Below are 25,286 nucleotides of genomic sequence, written 5' to 3'. Positions count from 1 at the left end.
TCATAATGACTTTTATAAGTCATTTATTTTTACATTGTGCACCCTAAAGACAACTGTGACAATTATCTCTAATTTGTTTTGACATTTATGTCCTAGACACAAGAGACATTTTTCATTCTTTCTACAAATGTAGGTAATGAAATCATTGGTTTTGTTTAGAATGAAATCATTGGTTTCGTTTAGACAACAACTCAAGCCTCCACCCCACCACCACCATCACAGCAGTTAAACAGGACAGCTTGGCAGACTGAAGTTGAGCTTAAAACACCACTGTAAGTAAAAATAAAATCACACTTAACACTCATTGTAGGAGATGAACAGTTTACTTAGAAATTGCAACATTTAGCAAAGACAAGACATAAACACTATTTTCCAAATTCTACAGAAATACAATAACTTATAGCTGGCTTGGTACATGGTCACATAATAAAAAGAAATCTAATGGAAAAAAAGAATGGTTCATTCTACTTTTCTGCCATTTATCACAACTTAATTAGTATACCAGTTAAGTAATGGAAGACAGCTGCATAGAAGATTAGAATCCTAGGGCTGTTCGTTAATATACATTATTGTATTATAAGAATAATATAAAAACAAAATAGGTAGATATACAACTAACATGCAATTTAAGCTATTCTGAAAAAAAACAGAATTTAGTAAACACATTGAAAAATGTGTTGTTAATAATGTTATTATAATTTGCATATCATGGTATTATACATGGCATGGAATTTCTTCCTTCTTAAGTAACACTTGGCAAATTGAAACTGGTTGAGCATATCTCTAGAGCAAGTTTAAAATGAAGATGAAGGAAAGTGAGTGGATAATTCTATTAGATACTTTTCTAAGTATACTAATTTTTAAAGGACTATAATTTAATGCCTACGTCACTGTCCCCCAATTTAAAATCATATTTTGTACCCTATAAATCTGCACTGTCCAACAGTAGCCCTTAGTCACATGTGGCATGTAAGCACTTGAAATGTAGCTATAGTCAGAACCGAGATGTACTGAGTGCAAAATACACACTGAAATTTTAAGACTTAGATGGGAAAAGAGGGTAAAATATCTCAATAATTTTCTATATTGATTACATACCGAAATGATAATATTTTTAACATTAGGTTAAATAAAATATATTATCAGTTAATTTTTTTTAAATGTGGCTACTAGAAAATTAAAAATTACATATGTAACTCACATTCTTTCTATTGGACAGAGCTGATATAGGTAATCTCTAATCATTATATTAGCCTTAGAAATTAACAATCTGTAGCACTAATTCCCAAAACACCATAAACACACTCTGCACATACCTTACTGCAAAATTTATTTTTATCCCTTGCAAGGTATATAAGTGTAAAAAGAATTCACAAAATATTAATTATTTTTTTTAAAAAAAGTCAATTAGTATATGGTGAGAGGTAAAAGAACTTCAATGCGGAGTATTTTTTTTTTTTTTGTGGAAAAATAGTTTAAGAAAAACAGCCATGCAATCAGAGTGAAAGCAATTAGTATCTTCTGTAAAATAAATTAGCCAAACTTATCTTTAATGCCCACAATCTGATCTTGTACCACAGATCCTACATGGAACTTGTCCATTTAACCATAACCTGTAAGAGAATCTTAAAACAATATTGACTATGACTTACTTAAATAGTCAATTTTTGGAAAAATTTTCAAGCAATGTAAAATTAACAGGCATGATTAATTCTAACAGCAGCATACAGTATCTGAGAACTATCCCTTAAAGTCTCTCAGTGTTAAAGTAAGCCAGTGGTCACTTCAGTCAGAAGTCAGCATCAAAGTCATGCATTAGGAACCTCTCCAAGAGCCAATACCTGATTACACTTTTACTACACAGTCTGCTCCTCACAGCTCAGGTTGGAATGCTTGTGTGTTTTTCATTTAAATCTGTTTCCATTAGGTAAACTCTGCCAAAAATGCTCTGAAATCCACAAATTAACAAATTATCAAAAATTTCTCATTTTAAAGACGTTTTTAGAAAAGCAGTAATAAATTATTTAATGTAACTTCGTATTTTACCATTACTATTTTTAAGACATGAGAAAACAACCAAGATTTAGGGAGAAACAGAGGCTACACCAGGTAATACTGGATATACCAACAGGGCAATTGATTGCAGAAGACCACAGTAATTCTCTCTTAGAGTTCAGCAGCCTGCTAAATCATTTAATCACATTTATTAATGTGCTTTGCATAAAAAGATATTAAACTTTTCACATCTCTTATCTTTGGACCATGTTCTACACAAACATGTAATATTTTTTAACATGTTACTAACTCCAATCTAAATAAGCCTGAAAATTCATGTCAAATGATATAATTTTCCAGTTTCAAATATATATTACTCTAAAAATAAACTCCTCAATGAAAGATGACAATAGTCTCCTTTCTGAAAGCTTGCTATTATTTTGATGTTAGAGCAATAATTGACTACATATTTATTGAGCACCTACTATGACTGTACTCAGTCTACTCTCATTCTTTAAGAAGAAAAAAAAATCTGCACCAAATGCAAGGTGACACTGTGAGGGAGAATAATATATGAGCAATTTTAATAGAATGCATATGAGTCAACATTTCAACATGTGAAATTGTTCATCCCTATGACATTAAAAAAGTCAAATTTATTGTTTATCACTTTATAAAGATAAATGAACATTTGAAGTATGTCGCATAGTACTCTGAGAAAGTGACTGCTATACATTAAAATTAAGGCTGATTCCCTAAAGGTATGGAAGAAAAGCCAGAGTTTTATGATCTGTGAGTCAATGAAGACTTAATATAGACAGTTTACACAAATATCTGGTTAATTTAGGCAGATGGGCACTTATATTAGGGTTCCAACTTTGCTTGAGGGGGTTGGTCTAATAAAGAAAACTGTCTTTAAATAGGAGAACCTAAGGAAATATGAAAATAAAAATCCTTTAGATAAATATTTTGAGTGTGAAATCACTAAATTCAAGTTCCAAATCTCATTTAAATGTATACACATACATGTGTACACACACATATATGCCTTAAAAGTATCTAAATTTCACTTACAATCTTTGCCTTGTATGTTTGAACCTGATAATGTACCTTATGCACAATACTGTATTTCTCCTAAAGCTAAGAACGTGGACAATGGCAATAAGACAGAGATAAGCTAGTTTTCATTTTCTACCCTTTAACAATTCTGACCTTTTGAAGTCCTCCTACAAGGTGCAAGGCACTATGCAATGTACTGAACACATACAGGATCTGCACACAAAATACTCTTTCAGGGAAACTGAAGTTTAAGAAGCAAAATAGTTGTCACTTTGAAAACCAACAGTAATCATTTACCTCAATAGCATTTCCAAAAAATGAGAATGTCAACTGAAACACTCCCACCTCTGCCAAACATAAAAATAATACAATAGAGAAATAATTTCCATAGAAAACATGTGTAAGTGAACATTCATAACAGAAATATAGGGATTAAAGCAGCGAGATGAACAATGAAGCAGTCACAGAGCATCTACGGGATACTGCACTGGTAGTGGTTTATAAAAAATACTATCTACACAAAGATTGTAAGAACTAGTAATATAGTTAGCATATTTTTGCATTTTTTTTTTTTGCCACTGAATATAAAGTTTTGTCCTAAATTTACTAAATGTTCTACACCCTGAGGAATAATAATAGACTAATAAAAGAAATGTCAGGGTTAGCTTTGTGGACCATATTATTGCCCAGAAAGCACTAACTATATATAGCTAATATTCTTGGAAGCACAAGTTTACTCAGCAGACTAAGCTACTCTTTTTGTTGTTGTTGTTTTTGAGCAAAGAGTATGGTTTTACAGTGTTAACATGGCCTGGTGAGACACAAGACAAAACTGGGAGCCAAAGGTTCCCCCCACCGAAGATTTGCCAGTGATATAATGGTTTTCTGTCTCAACTATGAACATGACATATTGCTGCCATTTAGGATTATATTATTCAATAGTTCTCTGAAAAGCACTTTGGAATCCATAGCTAGACATTTTTATAAAATTATAATTAAAAATTATTTGCTACCTTAATTTATGGAATTCCTACCCCTTCCCTCTCCGTACCCAAATACATAAAATGCCACATTTTAAATTTCATCTTAGTATTTACTTCTTTTCCTCTAATACTTGAAAGAATAAGGGTCTATATATTCCCTTTTCAACTATCATATGTAGACCTGGATTTGGGAGGGAATTCTTAAAAGTCCTTAAAGAGGCAAAGAATTCATTTAGGACAACCACATGGCTTTTATGGCAGAGAGCCACTGTTTCTCTTTGAACACAGGCTGGCTGATGTTTATGCACGTGCTGTCTTCTAAGTGTCACGTCCCCACCTCCCCCCAAAAGAACCAATTATTCTTGGTAGGGTGCTTATACATAGTAACTAAAGAAATGCAAACCAAAATATCCTACCTGCTCATATCGGTATCTCAATAGAGGATTAAATACACCATAGGACTATTTAAGTCTAATGTTTTCTACCTAAACATTAGACTTAAATATAATCTTGCTCCCCCCTAAAAAAGTAAGAAAGGCACTCGAATTAACACAGTATATATAGTTATTTTTAAAAAGACACTGTGTGATGATAAGTAGTATTTTCAGGGTTGATTTTTCCTGCTCAATGCCTTCATGACACTGAATTTGCCTAAGCTTTCCTGTGCCTCCCTGAACTTCTCGATTAGACAGGAGCACATTACAGAGTGTACTCAGGCAGGGGAAAGCGGCAGCACATAAAGTGCTAGGGTTTGCAACAGTTCTATTTGAGAAATTTACTCAGAAGACAAAAGGTTCAGTTGTTACAATGCTGTTCAAATTTTCTAGCATACTTTAAATATTTAAAAGTTTTAAAATATAATTTTCTAGTAACAAAATAACTGTAAGCTTACAAAAACTTTATGCAAAAAATGATTATATGTTACTTCCTTTATAACTAAATCTTTAGCATTTTCTGTAATTCAAGGGGACTACACTAGAGATTAGATTACTGTACAAGTGATAGTTGCACTCCTACTAAATTGTATTTAGTTCCTGTGTCAGATAATACCACCTTGTACTATATAAAAGAAAATTACTAGACTGACAATTGGTTTTTAACAATATTAAAAAGTTCTCTTTACACACACATACACATATGGCTGTCTCAACAAGTATGAACTGATGACCTGCATAAATCTAAAGGACACCAAGTCTACCATCATGTATACTTTCCTACAGAATGCCACATAAAAATTCAAGAATTTTTGTTTCCTTATCTGAAGATTTAAGTGGCTTTTACTGACCACCTGGACGCATTTAGTCCTGTTAATAATGAAGCCTTTAATTTGTATTAGAACCTTATCATACCATAAGAATAATAAATATGAAAATCTGGGCCTGGAGTTTCCAAAGAGGTAACAAAAATGTCAAAACTTAGAAAAGAAAAAAGGGGACATCAATAAGTATCAAATTCTTAAGTTTAAAAAATGACTGACACAGGATTAAGAAATATCTAAAAGGTCCACCGTTCAAGTTAGGGAGGGGAAAGGAGAAGCACAAAATGACTACACATTCACAGGGATAGATCAACAAGTCTGTGAAATCAAAGTTCTTCAGATGCCCCAAAGTGCCTCTGGCTATGTTGGCAAGATCTGTCCTCCGAAATCATAAATGAACAGAAAGTAGTGTTCTTAATATAAATGGGATTCTTTAGTTCTATGGATTTTTAATATATATTAAAGTATAGTAAATTGATAATTATAGAGCTACACTTCTTAGATGGGATTTAACAAGCTTCAACAAGGTAAATGAAAAAAAATCTAAATTAACTAAATTCTATATGCAATAGCTCCACTGAAGTATCACGAAGCTAGAATACATCATTCATTCACAATCCATTGCTCTAATCCATCAATTTCTCAGTCATAACTCTACCATCACTCATAATCTCTCCCCTCCTGTAATCATTCATTAATTTAATAAATATTTAATGAATCCTCATAATGTGAAGTAGAATCTTGGAATACAATATTACCAAAATAGTATACTAAAAGAAAAGGCGGGGTGGGAGGTTGTGGTGAAAATACTGACAATCTTATTGCTTTTAGCATGTCAGCAGTATTCTTGATCTGTAAGATGGTATGATAGCTTACTATTCTTCTAGTGAAAGTTTGATGAAATGTGTGTCAATCAAAACTATCTTTTAAAAACATATTTGTACAAAAATAAGACTAACAAATCACTGAAAAAAGACACATCTTTTCCACTGAATAAGCTCAAAGAGACATTATCATGCTACAGTTAGTGAGTCTAGGTGTCAACCATTTAGAAGGAAAAGAACACCACAATGATATAGGGCAATACTAGGTTTTTCTGTGAATGAACACTTGAAAAATGAAAATTTTAGAAATTAAGTAGCACACAAGTCATAAACAGTATCCTTTGGATATTTATATTTTCACTCTCGACTTAAAACTTTACTAGGAAGACAAGAGACCAAGACATAGTAAAGGACTGCATGGCTTTAGAAGGGGTGGGTAAGAGCCTTAAAACACATGAAGACAGTTGACAAAATACTCTGTGGAAGGTAGAAAAAGATGTGGAGCACTGTAAAATTTAGCTAATGTTTCACAGGGGAATGTCTATACTCACACCCTGATATTCTAACTTAATCAAAGCATAAGAAGCCCTATTGCTTGAGATACTTAAAATGACACTTGGAAAAAAAGGTAATACTGAATGAGGCCAGAATTTGGCAACATGTATTAGTGGAATGGGTTGAATCTCCCATGTCATCTCTGTGTAGTTTGCCCCAATGCCTGCAGGTGCTGATGGTCATTAACCAACATTTTATCCATTGAGGTCTAAGTAGACCTTGAGGTATTTGATTCAAAATGTGCCTTGTACACCAAGGGCCATGGAATTCTGTTCATAATGGAATTATTTTCTAACTGAAATACTACAAAAGCTACAAAAGGGTAATTTTTGTCCCAAGAGGAAGAGCAGCTGCTGTCTACAGGAGCCAGGCTGGACAATTTTTCCTTAAATCTCAGTCAACAATTTGACACAACAAAATCATGATTCACAAGGACTGATTCTTTTCTTTTAAGACAATACACCTCACTCAAGTCGAGGGTTTTCATAATAGTGAGATAGGAGAGGTCTGCCTTTCCCTGTCTCTTCATCCTCCAGGTGATCTAGCAAGTAAAAAAAAACAGGCAAAGCATGGTAGTCACGCTTGTTTCTGCCACTATTACTCATATTCTGCAAACACACAGGACAAAAGACAGTTTCCATCATTAGGGGAACTTTTAGAGGAGCAGTTCATATATTTCGTGTGTGTGTGTGTGTGTGTGTGTGTGTTTAATGAAGTATGGAATTCATTAGAGATAGGGAGAATATCTTCATACACATCCCCGAAGTAAGACATAAGGAAAAATATACAAAAGTGAGTAATAAAAAATATGGAATGGATTGGGAAAATAGAGAAAGGTATGTGGAAATAATAAAGGCAGACCATTTACGAAAGGAGAAATATAATAAAGTAGAAAGTAGACAATACTTGGCCCTTTCTCCACCTCTGCTTTGCCAACCTGAAAAACCCGGCCCTTGTTATTGCAAAGATAAGATACAACTATAAGGTGGAACTTTGGTACCTCATCCCTGATAAGTTTAGTATCAAAGTTTTTTTAACTGTTTTATTTGCTAAAATAAAGATTGAAGAACTAACACCCTCAAAACTATTTTTTTTCTCCCTGGCATCTGCCAGTAAACTTCACTAAAATTTTGTAGTTTATCCAGTATATCCTCAATAACTTAAATTTTTAAAAAGGAACATTTTTTACAGATACATTTCTATGCATATCTCTCCCATTTTGCATGGTGAATTTGGAAGGAAAATAAGTAGCAATAACTAAAAATGGCGTTCCAGGTTTTCTTTAAAAAATGATTTTTATAAGAGCTAACTTGAGTGTTTTTGGCATGTACTAAATTTGAGGTAAAAACAATCTATCAAAACTAGTAATAAAAATAATTTTCAAGTACTATAAGTACATAAACTATTAAAATTATTAGTTTTTAAATAGCCATTTTAAAAATGGATTACATTGGAAGCATGTATTTTATATAAGTTCCAATACTTCTGACTTTGGTTATCTTGGTCTGTAACTTGAGTAGAACATGCTAGAGAAAGAAGTGGTTTGTATTTTCACATATCCACCCATCTGCCCATTTGATTCTCAAAACAATTAGATTAAGGTTGCATCTGTATTATTTTTAAGCTCAACCAAAATATAAGTTTTTAATTAAAAAAAATTAGTCTATGCAGCAATTGTACTGAGGTGGGTGGAGCTACATGTGAACCAACAAGGAGAACTCAATGAGAAGCAGCCTACAAATATAGACGTCTTTTAGAAATACAGAAGTATAGAAATATAATGAGAAGTTATAAAGAAAAACTTAAGACTCATTGCTTAGCAGGAACTACACAATTTATCCCCAAAGGAATGCCAGTTCTTAACAAAATAAATAAAATTAAAGATTTACTATGAACTTTTAAGCATAAGATGAAGAACACATAGTTAGCTAATGATAGCAAACAGTTCATGCAACTATGTAAATGTGAAAGGAAAGTGATATTGCACTAACAAGGGGAAACCTGCAGGAATAGTCCACCTCTTTCATTGACTTAATGTATCCAGCCATTTCCTATATGCATTGGCAAACCTGGCCTGCTCTACATTCCGGCATGTGGACAATACTTGATCGATGAACCTGTGTTCTACTTCCAGGCCTAGGTAATCTGGAGCTGGGGTCCGCTTCAGGCGTTTCGTTTCCTGGGAATACCCTTGCTTGTTAGAGTAACACAGTCCATCCACCTCCATTGCCTGGGATGTGCGAGGGTCTGCTGGGATGCGGTGCAAGTCACTTAAAGTCACCCCAGGGCTGTCTCCAGGTGACAGCTGGGTCACGCTGTGAGGAAACCTACCATTTAAGTGATGCTGAAGGTAGAAAACATGCCGCCTGTACAACAGGAAGGGGAGGGAAAGAATAGAGAAAAGAAAGATCACATAGCAAAGAGAAGCTTTTCAGGAAAAACAAAAAAAAAAGCTGATAATCTCAAAACATATAGTACTCAGTTCACTGCCCATTTGTAACCTGGAGTTATCTGAGGAAAAGAGGAAGAACAGTTATGGCAAAATCTCTGCATATCTAGCCAGTGTTACAGGCCCAGATTACAGGATTATTTGTGAGAAAGAATATTACCCTGAGGGTGTGTAAATAGTATTGACTGAGATGATGACAACTACTTGGAGTTGTTACTCTCTATAGACTATAATATGAAATCAGAAATAGGTCTGCGACCAATCTTTGCTACAAATAAGAATAATAAAACAAAAATAAAAATGAACCTCACTGATACCTCAAAATACAAGTGATTCAGAAACAGGGGCATTAAATAGCTTCTCTAGAGGCTTATTCCATGGCCTCTATTCAATATTTTCTTTAATAAGAACAACGTGCTACATACAGTTGGTCTTATTATCTAAAAACAATCTGAACCTGCCCCTAAATCCATCACTCCAGTCTCATTAAAACATCCATATGCAGTAGGGATGTGCTGGGCTCTGAGCAAAGTACATTACAAGATAAAGTTCCTATTCTTCCTCTAAGAGTTCTACTACCCTTAGAATTATGTGGAATTATTTGTTAAAAATGAAGATCCATGCGTTTAACCTCCAAAAACTTAACTCAGTGGGGTGCATACCTACAGTACACAATAATGTAAACTACATAGGTTCCTATATCTCCTCATTCATGTTAGTAATTCTAAACTCTTAAAAGATAATTCTAGCCATTTTCCAGCATGTTCTGGAGTAGACAGGGAGCATATAATATATCCATTTTATAGACGATATAATTTAAAGGGCAGATAAACTGCCTAAGGGCAATGAATAATCAGTAGAAAACTGGGCTGTTTAATATATAGGCCATCCCAATTATCTCTTCTGTGCACTCCCAACCCCAAAATCCAATTAATCTTTGAATGAAGAGAGAAAGTTACTGCTTTGTTAATCTCTCAAAAAGAATCATCATTTAAAAAATTCTCTGAGCTTTGCCATGAAAGTACCTAAATATAAAACAGCAACAAAAATCTGTAAAACCAAAACATACAAGTCAAGATCTATCTTCTCCCTTGAAAATGTGGAGTATCTTGTTTAAAAAAAAAAAAAAAATGTATTCAAGAAGGTGCCAAAGAGAGCATGTCTTCCACCTTCTAAATACATTTAGACTGGAAAAAGGGGGCAAATTTCAATTAACTTTAAAAACATACAAATATTTAAAATACCTACATCCTGCCTAACACAGGGAAGTCTTTCGTCTATAAAAAGAATCTTATGACCTGAAGTAGAATCTAGATTTATAAAGACAAAGCTGCCTCCAACTAGATGATGATCCAAAATAAACCGATCAAGGAGTTTCCATACCCGGACTTCATTCCAACGTGAAAGCTACTTTACTGTTACATGTGCTGAGAACTCAAGTTATGAGCTTGCTAACCCTATTTCGCTCCTAATAATCCTGTTCCACTCTCAAAATATACTTTTCTTAAAAAAAAAAAAAAAAAAAGAAAAGCAGTATCTAGATGTTAATTATATTTACATATACTTGCAGATCATAATGATCTGAAGAATGACAAAGTGCTAAATATTCTCAGAGTCTAATGAATGGTCTCAACTCTGACTGTGCATCTAATTTATCTGTTAGGGTTTTCTGTTGTTTTTAAAACAGATGGCAGTGCTCCATCCCAGATCTGCTAAATATGAGGGTCTCTATTGTTTTTAGTTTGGAAGAAACACATGTTATTCTGTTGTGCAGTCAAGGTTGAATACCACCATCCTAAGCTGCAGGTGAAGATCTATATGGGGAACCTTTTATTGATGATGATCGTGAGGATATGGTAACTAAAAATCCTCCAAATCATTCAGGCAAAGCTCCTTAAGCAGATTACCATATTTACCCAAGCAGGCAGGAGTCAGATGTAAAACTTCCTGTAGCTCTTGTAAAGACATGCATGCTTTCACACAGGAAATGAATTTTCCCTTCTCTTACCTGTGACACCAAAGGGTTTCATGTCCTGGATAGGAATCAATAAGATCAGTGCTGAATTCAACTTCTTCTTCTAGAAGATGAGGAATATTTATTCTTGGTTCCTCTGTTGAAGGTGCTGCTTCTTCATCTTTTGGAAGAACTAGGGCTGGCTCACTTCTTAAAGGGTTTTGCTCTAAGACAGAAATGTCTTTCACAGTTTGGCTAATCAAAGACTTTAACAGAAACTGGCGGTAGTGAAATCCACTGTGGTCTGAAACATGCATGGATGCCCAGTGTTTAGTAGAAGATAGTTCATCAAGAAGAATCTTGTAGGAATCAAAAAGAGAGGTGAGATGAGAAACTGCCAAAAGTTTTTCTTTCTCCATTAACACTCTGAATTTCTTTGATTCATTGCTTGTGTTTTTTTGTTTTTGCTTTTGTTTTTTTTGATAATACCATCCCTACCAATATTTTATATACAATGTCCAACACCATGCTGTCACTTAGTGAAAGCTCAGTGAATACTAAAATATAATTTTAAATTTTGGCACAGCTTCTTGGAAAAAAACAAAATGTGTTTAAAAGGAATTTATGTAACATGAAAAACATTTAAATTATTTCTTACTGCATATTTCTACATATAAAAATTAGAATTTACTGCAATTTTGAAGCAAAAAAATCTAGATATATGCAAGGTTTTCAACAAAATCAATTTAATTCCTTTAAATTTTTTTTCTCAGACTAAGCAAAATTCATTATACTCTTTTCCCTAAAATATAAGATGCATACTAAACTGGAGAAGAAACTTTAATAGGAATTTCAGGGCATTTTCTTACTAGAATAAAAAGGTACATAAATACAAGTACTTATTTTTTTAAAAGACAATGATAACTGTTAAGTTATCTTAAAGACACTGCAAAAAGATACAGTTTACATACAAGATACTGACAGAATGAATGACCTTTATATGATATACCTTAATCATCATTATTCTTTTCCAACATTCCAGCTAAAAAAAAAAATGAATAACTGAATAAATCAACAACAAGAAAACTACAGAAGCAGGGCTATGAAACAGAAAGATAATATATTTAAAATGAAAGAGTAATGAAAGTGTTCATTCTTACATATATATGCCATCAGTCATAAAAAAATTACTCAATATCCTATTAGCCAGCAACCACCACTTTTAACATTCTGGCATTTACTCAATCTTTTAGCTTTTTTTCCTGTGCATGCATGTATACATTTTATTTTTAAAACAAATGAGATATTCTTTTATGCTGATTTTATTCTACTTAAATTGTATATTCCCATGTCATTAAATATTATTCCATAACATACTTCCTAACTTTTACACAACATATCATTCTAAAGATTGTCACAATTTAACCATTCCCTCACAAGGAGCACTTTTATGAAAACGCATATATAAATCTATGTGCATATCTTATTTAAGAGAAATTTCTACAAATATACTTACTGGAACAATAAAAAAATATATTGTAAAGCTCTTGATATATACTGTCAAAATGCTGTATAAAATTTATAATGCTATTGGAAGTATATCTTAATGTGTTTCCCACATTTTTCACCAATACTTTAATCTTCTCTAATTTAATAAATGGAATATCACATTTCATTTTAATTTGTACTCACTTATCACTAAGACTATCACTTATTTTATTCATTCATTCATTCATTCATTCATTATGGTGACATTGGCTAACAAAATCCAGTAAGTTTCAGCTGTACATTTTAACAGTAAGGCATATATATATTTACACTGTGTGTTCATCTCCCATAGTTAGATTTCTTTCTGTCACCACATATTTGACCCCCCTTACCCGATCTCCTCACCCTTCCCCCTCTCCTCTGGTAACCACTAGTCTACTGTCCACGTCTATGAGTGTCTGTTTGTTTGCCTTGTTCATTTGTTGCTTTTAGGTTTGTATCCCACATATAAGTGATATCATGTGATTTTCAACTTTTTCTGTCTGGTTTATTTCGCTTAGCATGATTATCTCAAGGTCCATCCATGTTGTGGCAACTGGCAGTATTTCATCTCTTCTTATGGCTGAGTAATATTCCATTGTATATATGTACCCCAGCTTCTTTAGCCAATCATCCATCATAGGATACTTCAGTTGCTTCCATGTCCTGGCCACTGTGAATAATGCTGCTGTAAACATTGGTGTGCAAATATCTTTTTGGATATGAGTTTTCAAGTCTTTGGGTTAAATACCCAGTAGAGGGATTGCTGGATCATATAGCAGATCAATTCTTAGTTTTTTGAGGACCCTCCATACTGTTTTCCATAGTGCTGTACCAATTTGCAGTCCTACCAGTAGTGAGGGTTCCTTTTTCTTCGCATCCTCTTCAGCATTTGTTACTACTTGTCCTGTTAATTATAGCTATTCTAACAAGTGTCTAGTCACTTATTTTCCCTTTGTTTCTTCTTTTATGAATTGCCTGCTTTGCCTAATTCTCTTCTTTTTGCTTAATTTACTATTTGTAATATTCATTATCTTTCTTATGTGTTTGTAAGAAATTTTTATATATTAAAGATATTAAGTCTCTATATTGTAAATAGTTTTCTTAACATATTACTATAATTGACTTTAAATTTCTTTCCCCCCATCAGATGTTTTTATTTTATTTAGTTTTTTGGTATATGAGATTAAAACTTAATAATTATTTTCTAAAAAGTTGATCTTATTAGCATTACAAATGAACAAAGAATCCTTTCTCCAATTATGTAAAATGCCATATTTATCATCAATGAAATTTCTACGTATTATGTATTGGGATCTGTTTCTGGGCTTTATAGTCTCTTCTATTATTGTGTCTATTTTTGAGTCAGAACCACAGTTTTAATTATTCTATAAACAGTTAAACATATAGTGATATAGTCATATTCTTTATTTTCCTTTTTTTCAGCAGTTTGTTCTTAAAGTTTTATTCTTTCTAATAAACTCTGGAATCAATTTAAACTTGAAAAATAAACTGGTGGTTTTTAGTATATTCATAAAGTTATGCGGCTATCATTGCTATCTAATTTCAGAACATCTTCATTGCCTCCAAAACAATCCCTATTCCTATCGAGTCCCCTAATTCTTCATTCCCCCCAGCCTCTGGCACTCACTAGTCTACTCTGTCTATCCTAAAGATGTCACATATAAATAGAATCACACAACATATGACCTTTCGAATCTGGTTACTTTCAATCAGTATAATGTTTCAAGGTTCATCCATGTTATAGCATGTATCATTAGGACTTCATTCCTTTTTTATGGCTGAACAATATCCCATTTTATGGCTATACCACGTTTTGTATATCCATTCATCAGAAATCAGACATTTGGGTTACTTTTCTTTTCTTTTTTTTTTTTTTTGGCTATTATGAATAATGTTGCTGCGAATATTTCTTGTACAAGTTTTTTTATGAACACGTTTTCAATTCTTCTTGATATATACCTAGAGCACAACTTCGGTGATATATAGATTCTATGTTAATTTTTTAAGGAAATGACAAACTCTTTTTCACAGTGGGTGCATGATTTCACAATCCTACCAGCAATGTATGAAAGTTTCAATTTCTCTACATCCTTGCCAATACTTGTTACTGTCTGTCTTTTTAATTTTAGCCATCCTAGTTGGTGTGAAATGGTATCGCACTGTGGTTTTGATTTTCATTTCTCTAATGGCTAATGATGTTGAACACCTTTTTCATGTCTTTATTGGCCTCTGTATATCTTTTAGGGAGAAATGCCCTCTATGCTTTCTCAGGTGACACTCCATATCAACTTGTAATTGGCTAGTAGTAATAAACTCTGCTCAACTGTCTTTCCTCCCACCCAACATCACCCTCAAAATGAGACTATTTAAAAATTTACTTAACATCATGTTTCCTATGTTTGTGTGTTCACGGCAACATGAACATCACAGGAAACATGAAACAGAAAATTAAAACCTCTCATAATTCTATCCCATAGCACTGATACATATTCTTTATTTTCTAACTTTTTTTTTTCTGAATAGAAAACTAACCATGCTTATTAGAGAAAATACAAGAAAATATATCCATAACAGCACTGTGTGTATGTAAATATCTGTTGAGCACTTATAATATGTCGGGCACTGTTTTAAACACTTTAAAATCATCTTCAATGCTAATATCATATTTAAATATTATATTAGACCCATCTCATATTTAATTTTATATCTGTAACCTATAATAAACATTTTTCTTTAAATAATCTTCCAAAATACAATTTTTACTAGCAACAAAACATTCCAATATGTCATGGACTATAATGTAACTAATCCCTCATTATTGGAGGGTTAGACTGTTACTGGTTTTTTACTATTATAAATAGTATTTTTATATATCAAACTTCTGTATTTAATTAATAGCCAGTACCTGTTGAGTATTAGTATAAGCATCTGTGATAGCCACTTTATGTGGATTCTCCCATTTAATTTACATTGCTTGATGTGGCAGGAATTATCATCACCTCCATTTTACAGATGAGGAAACAGAAGATCAGAGAGGCTAAGAAACTTCCTCAAGGCCACACAGCAAATTGGTGGTAGAATCAGGATTCAAATGAGGTCTGTATGACCACTGAGTGATCACTATACCATACTGTATCTTTATTATTTCTTTAGAATGAATTCCTAGAAGCAGAACTGCTAGATTAGAGATTACACACACATTTTTGTTTTTTTGTTTTTTTTTTTGGTAAAATCTGGTAAATGCTGCCATGTTGACCTTTGGTAAGATTACGGCAATTTATTCAATGTTCGTTTTCATACCTTCATTAATGCTGGATACCAGCACTTTAAAAAGTCATGTTCAATATTCTAAGTAAAAAATATGCTGGCTCATTATACATACATTTTTAAGCTGCTCTAGACTACTGGTATTTCTGTGATTACTTCTTCTAACACAGCAGTCCCCAACCCTTTTGGCATCAGGGACTGGTGCTCCTATGAGAATCTAATGCCTGATGATCTGAGGTGGAGCTGAGGCGGTGATGCAAGCACTGGGGAGCGGCTGCAAATACAGATGAAGCTTCACTCACTCTTGGCTGCTCACCTCCTGCTGTGAGGTCCAGTTCCTAACAGGCCATGGACCAGTATTAATCTTTAGCCCATGGATTGGGGAGCCCTGCTCTAACAGACAAAAAAATAGCAGGACATGATCTCCGAGCTAGGCTCAATGGTTTACAGAAAAAGGGGATTTTGCAAATTTAGCACTCTTCATTGAGAGTGAGACACTACAATGGCAGTAGTGACAGGAAAAGCAGAGTCTCCCAAGGGCAAGAGAGGTTGATAACATGTGACCCTACGACTGTGAGTCTAGGAGTGAACTGAGGCAGCTGAGTCAACATACCACTAATTAGTTCTCATCTTCAACATAAAATGGTCTCAGGTAACCAAAAATTTCACCTTGGCCCTATGTCCCTGATTTTATGGGAATGCCACCTTAAAAGGTTCAAACCAAGGCAAGGGAGTTCCAAAGATGTCTCAGCATTTTTTGGACTCAGGGTTTTAGTACTTTTACATGAAGAAATTGTACTGAGCTGACCTAGCAAACTGGTAGCCAGTTTCATCTAAACTTTCTATCTGTGGGGAAGAGAAAGGAACCAAAATTTAGTGAGCCTCTATTATTAGATGTCCACTACTTTATACACATTAACTTAAGTAATTCTCATGATAATCCACTGAGGCATAAAGTAGAGCTCCATTTTACAGATGAAAACATTAAAGCCTTACTTTCCATGTAGAGCTAGTAAGGCCAGAATCTCAGCCCAAGTCAATGTGATTCTGTCTCAGCGCTTTCCATTCCATTAGGTGCCCTTCCCTCCTGAAACACAAAGCCATATAAACTGGAGGGGAAGGGCTATTCTAGAGTTGTTGGCTTAAAATCTCCCAGAAATAAAAACTCTCCTATTTCTCTTGGAGGAATCTCTGGCTAAGAAACAGAAAGGAGAGGGAACCTGTAAAAAGAGATGCACCAAAGAAGTGGGTGGTGAATAAAAATTAGAGCACAGTTCCCCGTTAATGTGGAAGCACCACCTGAGGCATTTTGACCCCTGTAAATTGTCTCAAGCCTGGGAAGCTTTTAAAAAAGTACCCTAGATTCTGATGGCATTGATATCATAAAAAGGGAAGAAAAAAAAACAGAAACACTACAGTACATAAGAACCAGCAAAAAGATACTTGGTTCTTATTCTGGTGAATAACAAGTGATGCAACCACAGCTACGTCTAAGCCATTACAATTCTCTAGAACCTTCCACCTTCTCATCTCCAAACTGAAAGGATGAGGCTGTGACAGTTTCCAACTGGCTCTCCATCCAAATAACCCAAGTATGTGAAATACACTGATCTCTAAATCTCATCCTCATTCCAAATAGTAGGCCTGGTGTGGGGCTTAGGAATTCTTAGGTTATTTATAGACTCTGCCAAGTTTGGGAAAATTTAGGTGAAATCTTCTGTTCCCTCCTAAGAGAGATTATGAAAAGCAGCCACCTAATTCAGCATAAGTCGTATAACCAGAGACTACCAAGAAAAAACAATTTTAATTCTATAAGGTTTTATAATCCTTTCCTACTTCAGGGAAAAATGAGTTATGCTCAGTCTTCCTCATTCCTTAAACCTGCCTTTGTTCTACCAAAGTACTAGTCTTAAGAGTGCCAAAATATGCTGGTGAGAAATGAAAACTTTTTTTTAATTGCCAGAGATTCCCTGGAGGTATCAGCTGTCACAATCTTCTCTAGGCTGCTGGACTGCCATTAAGTTCCTCTACTTATCCCCCCTTACCGCACCTCTGAGAAGGAACTACTACTCGAAGACTTAAAGAGCAGACATAGAATGTGCTAGGGAGACAGAATTAACAGTCCTATTAACAGTCCTACCTTGACATCTAGCTTGGCCAGGTGTTGTAAAACCCAGATGCGATGGGACCAGGCATTATAGTTGCTTGGGTATCTCCCTGCTGCTTCACCACAGACCTCCATCTCCTCTTGTATTACTCGCTGTTTCCTTTCTGCAGGAATTGTTCCTAAGTTTCCTTTGGTCACAAAGGAAGGCAAGGAGGTTTCCTGAATTAGCTGTTGTAGCACCCATCGTCTGTTAACATGGCATATAAGAAAGATAATGAGGCAAGAACATAAAACAGAGAGGAAAACAATCAGAGTTTTCTTTGTTCTTAATTTCCACCCCCAGATAATGCAAAATAATATCTATGAGCCCAGTTTTTTTTGGGGGGGGCGGGGGAATGGGGGGATTGTTGTTTTATTGTTTTTGTTTTTAAAGACACACTTAACTTTAGCAGTATGGATTTGGGGTGAAGGTCGGGGGGAGAGAGGACAAAGAGGAAAGAAAAATCTTTCTAAAATGTTTAAAATTTGTCAAAAAGAGAACGTTATCAGTTTCAAAATGACAACTCCAAAATTCCATTTGGCCAGGAAATGTAAAGCCAGTTGGTGTGTGTGGGTATGCACATTGGTAGTGGTGGCTGATGGAGAGACGATGTAATTAATGGCTGGTAAATGAGAGAAAAGGAGTCATGGCTCATGTCTTTAGTATATGTGCATGCCTTACCCTATGTGTATTTGCTTGTCTGCAAACAAGCTGTATTATGACAACTTTCATTAAGAAAAATGTTATAATATAGTATACAATCTGGACAGAAACAAACAGAATTAGTGATACTATCAAGTAGGCTTTAAAACGTCTTTCTCCACAAATTTTTCCCTTGCCTATTTAAGAATTTCATTAGCATACATTTAAAAAAATGTGCTAAAAAAAGTCTCTATCCACTTAATATCTTTAGTTTTAATAAATATTTCTCATAAGAAAGCATTCTTTGAGATTAAAATTTCCAACCCAAAGGTACAAGAAATTGAGTAGGAAAACCATTTTCATATAATAGTCTTTTACTTAACAACAAAAGCTTGCTTTATAAAGCATTACAAAAGCCAATAAACTGACAGATGCATATTTAATAATCCCCTTCCTCTGCCACCACCCTTTTCCAGACCTCTATATACAAAACTATACATTTCTCTGAAGTCTGCCATCACAATTTCTATAAGGGAGAAAATACAACTGATTATATGGTTTGGAGACAGTTGATATGCGAGGCTAGCCGCAGGCACAATTACAACTAAGATATCATGAAAGATCCTAAAAATGCTCAGTATGTAAGTAAAGTTTTAAGTGGCTTTAATAGACTGAAAACAGACTTCTTCAGAGAATTTCTCCTCTGACCCTGAAGAGCATGCTCACACCATCTCATTTTAGTCAAAATACAGTAATTACATGGAGTCCAAGAAGAAGATGCCTCCAAACAGCCAGGATTTTGAGAAGGGTTCTTAATATGAATTTTGGCTATCTGATTCAGGCTTTAAACCTAAAAATATTCTTTGCATTTATGGTCTTAGCAACTTTAGCTCAGCTTATATACCACTTACTTCAGCTGTCCTTATGTTCCTTATTTGGTTAATTTTAATAACCATAACCATTACCACCTCCAACTTTACCATACCTGAATGAGTTATAAAACTTCGGTTACTCATTATAGTTAAATATTTAATGCAATCTCCATGACTGCTTCAGATAATTAAAATGGCTAAAAATTGAGTATTTAATACGTGTCAGGCACTGTAGGAGTGTTTCCATGCATTATCTCATATAAACTCAACTATTAACTATAAGATAGATATTATTATTAGTCCCAGTTAACAACTGAGAAAACTCGAGCTTGAAGTGGTTAATGATTTCCCAAGGTCACATAGGTACCTAGCGAGTGATGATATTTAAATTAAATGTAGGGAACTTGTCTTTAGAATTCATACTTTGAATCAATATGTGACCTTGCTTCGTATTGTGTTTTCTCTCCAATCATTCTGAATCCTAATAAAGAATGGTATGGTGTAAATTAACCATACCTGTGAATCCATGTTTCTGGACTCTTTGGAAACTTAGTTAAGGCCAGTTTTCCCAGATATAAATCCTTAATTGGATTTAAAGTACCAGAGAGGATTAGCTCTTTTCTGTAAAAGAAAAATAAAAAGAACCATTACTTTATCTTTCTAACCAAATGTACTGCATGACTATTAATATAATCTAATTGAGAAGCAAATTTCCAAGAAAAAAAAACCCCGCAAAACTCTCATAAACGTCAAACACAGTAAGTCAAGAATGTATTCGTAAAATCCTGAAATAATAAGCAGAAACAGAAGTTCTAAATCAATAGTTCTAAATCACGAAACCTACAGATACAATAAAAAATCAACTGCTTTAATGTATTCCTGTAGGAATCTAGCTTGAGATAAAATTTCCAGTCACACATGAACTCAAAAAGTACTCCATCCCAAACAACTGAGAAATTAGTTATGATGTGCTTTAGAACACTGTGCTAGGCAACTCAAAAAAAAAAAATAGCTTTCATCATGACAAAGTCACTGATGTCAACAAGCCTTGTGAAGAGTATGAATTAAATTATTTAATGAAACGTGAATAGGAAAATGAATTTAGTTACCTATTTGGGAGATGGCAAAGGGGTTTTCTGGCTTGCCTAATTTCCAAAACTTACATGGCCTGACATCAGTATCTGTAGGGTAGATCCATTACAAGTCAAGAATTGCTCTAGCTTTGTAAGTAGGGCTTGATATAGTGTAGTTCATTACCAAAAAAATACACATATTATACTGTATGACTGAGGTGTAAAGAAAAAAGTAATTAAGTCAATCATTATCCTAGCGAAACTATTTTTATTTTTGAAATTTTCCTTCTAACTTTCCTAATATGCATCTATATTTTAAAATAATTTTATATTCTGCTCTTCTATCTTAATAATTACCTCCTGGTCCTATATAATCTCTCAAATGAACATTTTAAGTGGTCAAATAGTTTTCATTCAGTAGGTAGTCTGACCTTCTCCCTTGTGATTAGATATTTAGATTGCTTCCAATTTTCTGATAATCTGAAATAATTCTCAAACAAAGAGCTTTATGCTTATGACTTCTTTGGTTTGTACTATTACTTAGGATAAGTTTCCAAAAGACATACTGCCAGGTGAAATACTGCATGGCTCTTGATAAACTAGACTACTCATTTTTGGACTATAAACAGAAGTAACAGTAATGTGAGTTTTTGTTGTTTTAAAACTTTGAAATTTCAATGCAATTATTATGCCTTGCAAAAATGCTCCACCGATTTCTCAAATACAATTTAGGTGTAGATATAATTTATCAGATAACTTTTTGAAAATAAGTTTTGATATTACTTTTCAATGTGTCTATAATTTTAAAATAAAATTAGGTAATTTGCTAGTATTGATTAATCTTAAAATGTCTTTCCCATGATAGGGCTGATTACTCATGTATTTTAGAGAAGTTTAACCCCAAGAAAACCAGAACCCAGCTCATATACTTCTACCTTAGGTAGATTTAATTCCTAAAATACATTTTCTTTCCAACAGTAATGTACTACTTCTAAATTTTTATTTGATAAGAATAACTTTTTAATGAAAATACTAAACAAGTGATAATATTGGCACTTTACATCATTTTAAGGTCAGCAATTTCACTCTATAAAATAATTTGAAGGGATACCAAGAAGGTTTACAAGCTGCTTTAACAGATGGATTTATTATTATATTTTCAATGTACAAGAAAGTTATGTGTCATTAAAAGAATATTTAATCCAATAGCCAATTACTTTTGCAGTCCTGAATCTTTTTTCTTCTGAAATCATTAATGTTTTGTTCATACAATAAGTTGGGATACCTATACTATAAAAGGAGGCAAGTGAATCAAAAACTCCAGTGGGCCAAAACAAAGTGTATAAGCAAGTCCTCTAGGTGATGTATGCTAAAGTTTAAAAACTGGCTTGCTGCCAGTGTTAATTTTACATAAACATGCTCTTTGAGGCTGAAGCAAATTCAACTGGTTTTCAATGTGAAAATAAAACATAAAAACTGTTCTTGGAGTTATTTCTAAACAGAACTTGTCTCTAATCCTAATGTAACAGAAATGTACACATAAATCAGATTCATCAAATGAATTTTAGCTAACAAGTTTGAGAATGATGTTAACATCACAGGTAAGAATGCTATGTTTTCTAGGATTTGACATTTTCAGCAATGGAGAATTACTATATTTTGTAAATGGAAATACCACCACTAAAAAGAGAATGCTATAAATAGAATGATGTCATTTGTTTCCAAAGATTATCTATACACTAGACTGATGTGAAAATAATAAAAGCTAGATATTTTGTGGCAAATTTGGGGGGTAAGATTAGGAATGTAATCCACGAATTATTTTGGGGTAAATGCAGCAGCCGCATGCGCCACCAGCAAGTATTCTTGGAGCAAATGAGAAATGGGTTAAAACTTCTCTTTATTTACAATTGCCTACCTATGTTCCTCCATATACCTACAACTAAGGAGAAATAATCAAAATTTTCTTCAGAAAAGAAGTCACTTTGTAACTGAATCTTTACAAAGTTTGTTATATTAAGGGTGCTCTCTTAATTTACTTTGAACAACAAAGTACTATTTGAGAAGATATCTAAGCTTGAAACAAGCTCAATCACTGATATATATATATAGATACTTAAAAAGATCACTTGACAGAATCATAAAAAAAGCAAAATCTTAATGTAAATTTAATAAATATTCCTGGGGGCAGGATTGAGTATTGTAGGTGCTGAATGTTGTCATAAACCAGTTTTTTAAAGATTACTTGAAGAAGAAATATGGTAAGTGGTTAAGTTATGGCTATCCCATAACCTAGAGATATAATAAAAGTCAATTGCTCTAATGTATTCAAGTAGGAATCCAGCCTGAAGTAAAATTTCCAGCAACAGATGGAGTCAAGAAGTGCTGTATCTCAAACAACTTAGATGTAAGTAGACATGATGTGCTTTGAAAAACTGTGCTAGACAACTCAAAGAAATACCTCTCATGATGACAAAGTCACAATGTCAACAAAACCATGTTTTGTTGAGGAGTTTGACTTGTTTAATGAAATGTTAGTAGGAAAATGAAAAAATCAAATTAAAATGTCATGTTATTTTAAAGGTATGTAACTGAAAAATTAAATATAAGAAGACATTTGCTTATTTCATGTACATACTGATATTAGCTTTAAATTTGAGGCGGCTTTATTTTCAGGCATAGTAAGTAAGCTATGCTTCTATATTGATCCTAAAGCCTTACGTGGTACACTGCTAAGAGGAAGAAGGAATGAAGTAAGGGCCATCAAATAAATGTGGGGAAAACTAAGAAAGAAAAAGGCATTTGTGTTGCTTTGGAAGAAAGCACGGGTGGTAAGGAACAGTGCCATGCTACACGTGCAACCTCATTGTGGGATGAAATTAAGTGAAGGCTGACTTTTTTATAAGGTGGGAGAAGGGAGTAGATTACATTAGTTTCAGTAAAGAATTATAAAAGAAATGAGGTTTTTCACACAGATTTTTCAAACAATAACAGTTACTCTTTAAAAATTTTTGTGACATATTTCACTTACCGTTTAAACAGTATTTTAAAAATATCATTTTCCATTGAAGACGCCAGTTCACTGTAAGCTAAAATTCACCCATGGGAGCCTCCCGGAGTTACTAAGGTGAGTAGTGTGTTTTATTCCTCTATGTGAGTTATTATACTTAGTTTATTGTATTTTTTAAAGCTTTTCTGTCTTCTCTCCATCTCAAACTAATAGTTACAGCTTCTCTCTCCTGTCACTTTACTGAAGATTTGTAGGAGACCAGGGGCCATGCTGTATCCTGTCTATGGCTAAATCTCCACTAGTTAACCCAGTACGAGACACATAGTAAATACCAAATAAACAAATGCCATCTTCTTCCCTCTCAATCTTCAGTTATTCTGTCTGAAATAATAATGATAATAAAAGTCATCCTCATAAAAACTAACATTTATTGAACACTTTTCCTGAGTCAGGCATTATATTACATAATTTACATATATTATCTAATTCAATTCCCACAAGAACCCAAGTATGGGTTATACTGAACCATATGAAATGCCAATATTCATTGTTTCTTAAAATCAACTTTTCATTTTAAAATTGTTTAAAATTTACAGAAAAGTTGTAAGAATAGTAAAGAGAATTCCTGTATGCCTTGGTCCCAGCTTCCTATATTAACATATTATCATGGTACATTGTCATAGCTGACGAACTAATATGGAAAGATTACTACTAGAAGTCCATACTTTATTCAGAATTCCTTAGTTTTTACCAAATGTCTTTTTTCTATTCCAGGGTACCATACAGGATATCACATTACATTCCACTGCTATGTCTCTGTTAGGCTCCTCTTGGCACCTCAGATACACCTTGGTTTTGATGGCCCTGACAGTTTCAAAGACTACTGATCAGGTATTTTGTATGGTGTTTTTCTCATGGTTAGACTAGAGTTACAGATTTTGAGGAGGAAGAGACCACAAAGGTAAAGTGCCATTTTTATCATATCATATATCATATCATATCACTGTTGATGTTGACCTTGACTACCTGGTTCAGGTAGCATATGCCAGGTTTTGCCACTGTACTTTTTGGATGGAAGTCCCACTTAAGGAGTAGGGAGTTATGTTCCATCTCCTTGAGAGGGGTTATCTAGATAAATTATTTGGAATTATTCTATATGGCAGATTTATCTATTGTTTCCTATTTATTTATTTGTGCAATCATTCATTTGTCAGTATGAACTAATAAATATCTACTCTATAGTTTGGGGTATAAGACAACATTATATTATTTTATTGCTCAAACTGTTCCAGCTTTGGCCACTGGAATCCCTTTGACATATCCCCATCATATTGTTTTTTTGAGCACTTCCTTACTTTCTGGCTCTCTAAGATGTTCCAGGCTCATCATGTACATTCCCTACCCTGATCATAGAATAAGCCATTTCTCCAAGAAGCTCAGTTCCTTTTATTAGAGAATAGTGTTAGAAACAAGGATCTGGATGCTTGAATTTCATCATTTTTGATCTACAAAAACAATAATTTTATATGGTGCAAACTAGTATTAACTCAATTCTAGAGATGAGGAAACTGAAGGCGGGAGAGAGTCAGTAACCTGCTCAAGGTCTCTAAGCTCAGTGTCAAACCTACATAAAATAAAATTACCAAT

General features: G+C 33.7%; 1 protein-coding gene across 4 annotated transcripts in view; it reads right to left on the bottom strand.

Annotated features, from left to right (window-relative positions):
- Positions 1 to 304: 304 nt before the first annotated feature.
- The window catches only part of PTAR1 (protein prenyltransferase alpha subunit repeat containing 1), a 45,575-nt gene continuing 20,593 nt past the window's right edge, over positions 305 to 25,286 (bottom strand). For all 4 annotated transcript variants that reach the window (XM_036238621.1, XM_016135530.2, XM_036238622.1 and 1 more), the window contains 4 exons: positions 20,073 to 20,177; positions 18,036 to 18,249; positions 11,132 to 11,436; positions 305 to 9,040 (listed from right to left, as the gene is read on the bottom strand). In XM_036238621.1, the coding sequence (XP_036094514.1) occupies positions 8,698 to 9,040; positions 11,132 to 11,436; positions 18,036 to 18,249; positions 20,073 to 20,177 (967 nt within the window). In that variant the 3' untranslated portion in view covers positions 305 to 8,697. The remainder of the gene's footprint in view (positions 9,041 to 11,131; positions 11,437 to 18,035; positions 18,250 to 20,072; positions 20,178 to 25,286) is intronic.

This window comes from Rousettus aegyptiacus, unplaced genomic scaffold (genome assembly GCF_014176215.1).
Source record: "Rousettus aegyptiacus isolate mRouAeg1 unplaced genomic scaffold, mRouAeg1.p scaffold_m13_p_3, whole genome shotgun sequence".
NCBI lineage: Eukaryota > Metazoa > Chordata > Mammalia > Chiroptera > Pteropodidae > Rousettus > Rousettus aegyptiacus.
The sequence above is the reverse complement of the archived record's forward strand: the minus strand, read 5'-3'. Positions and strand labels throughout refer to the sequence as shown.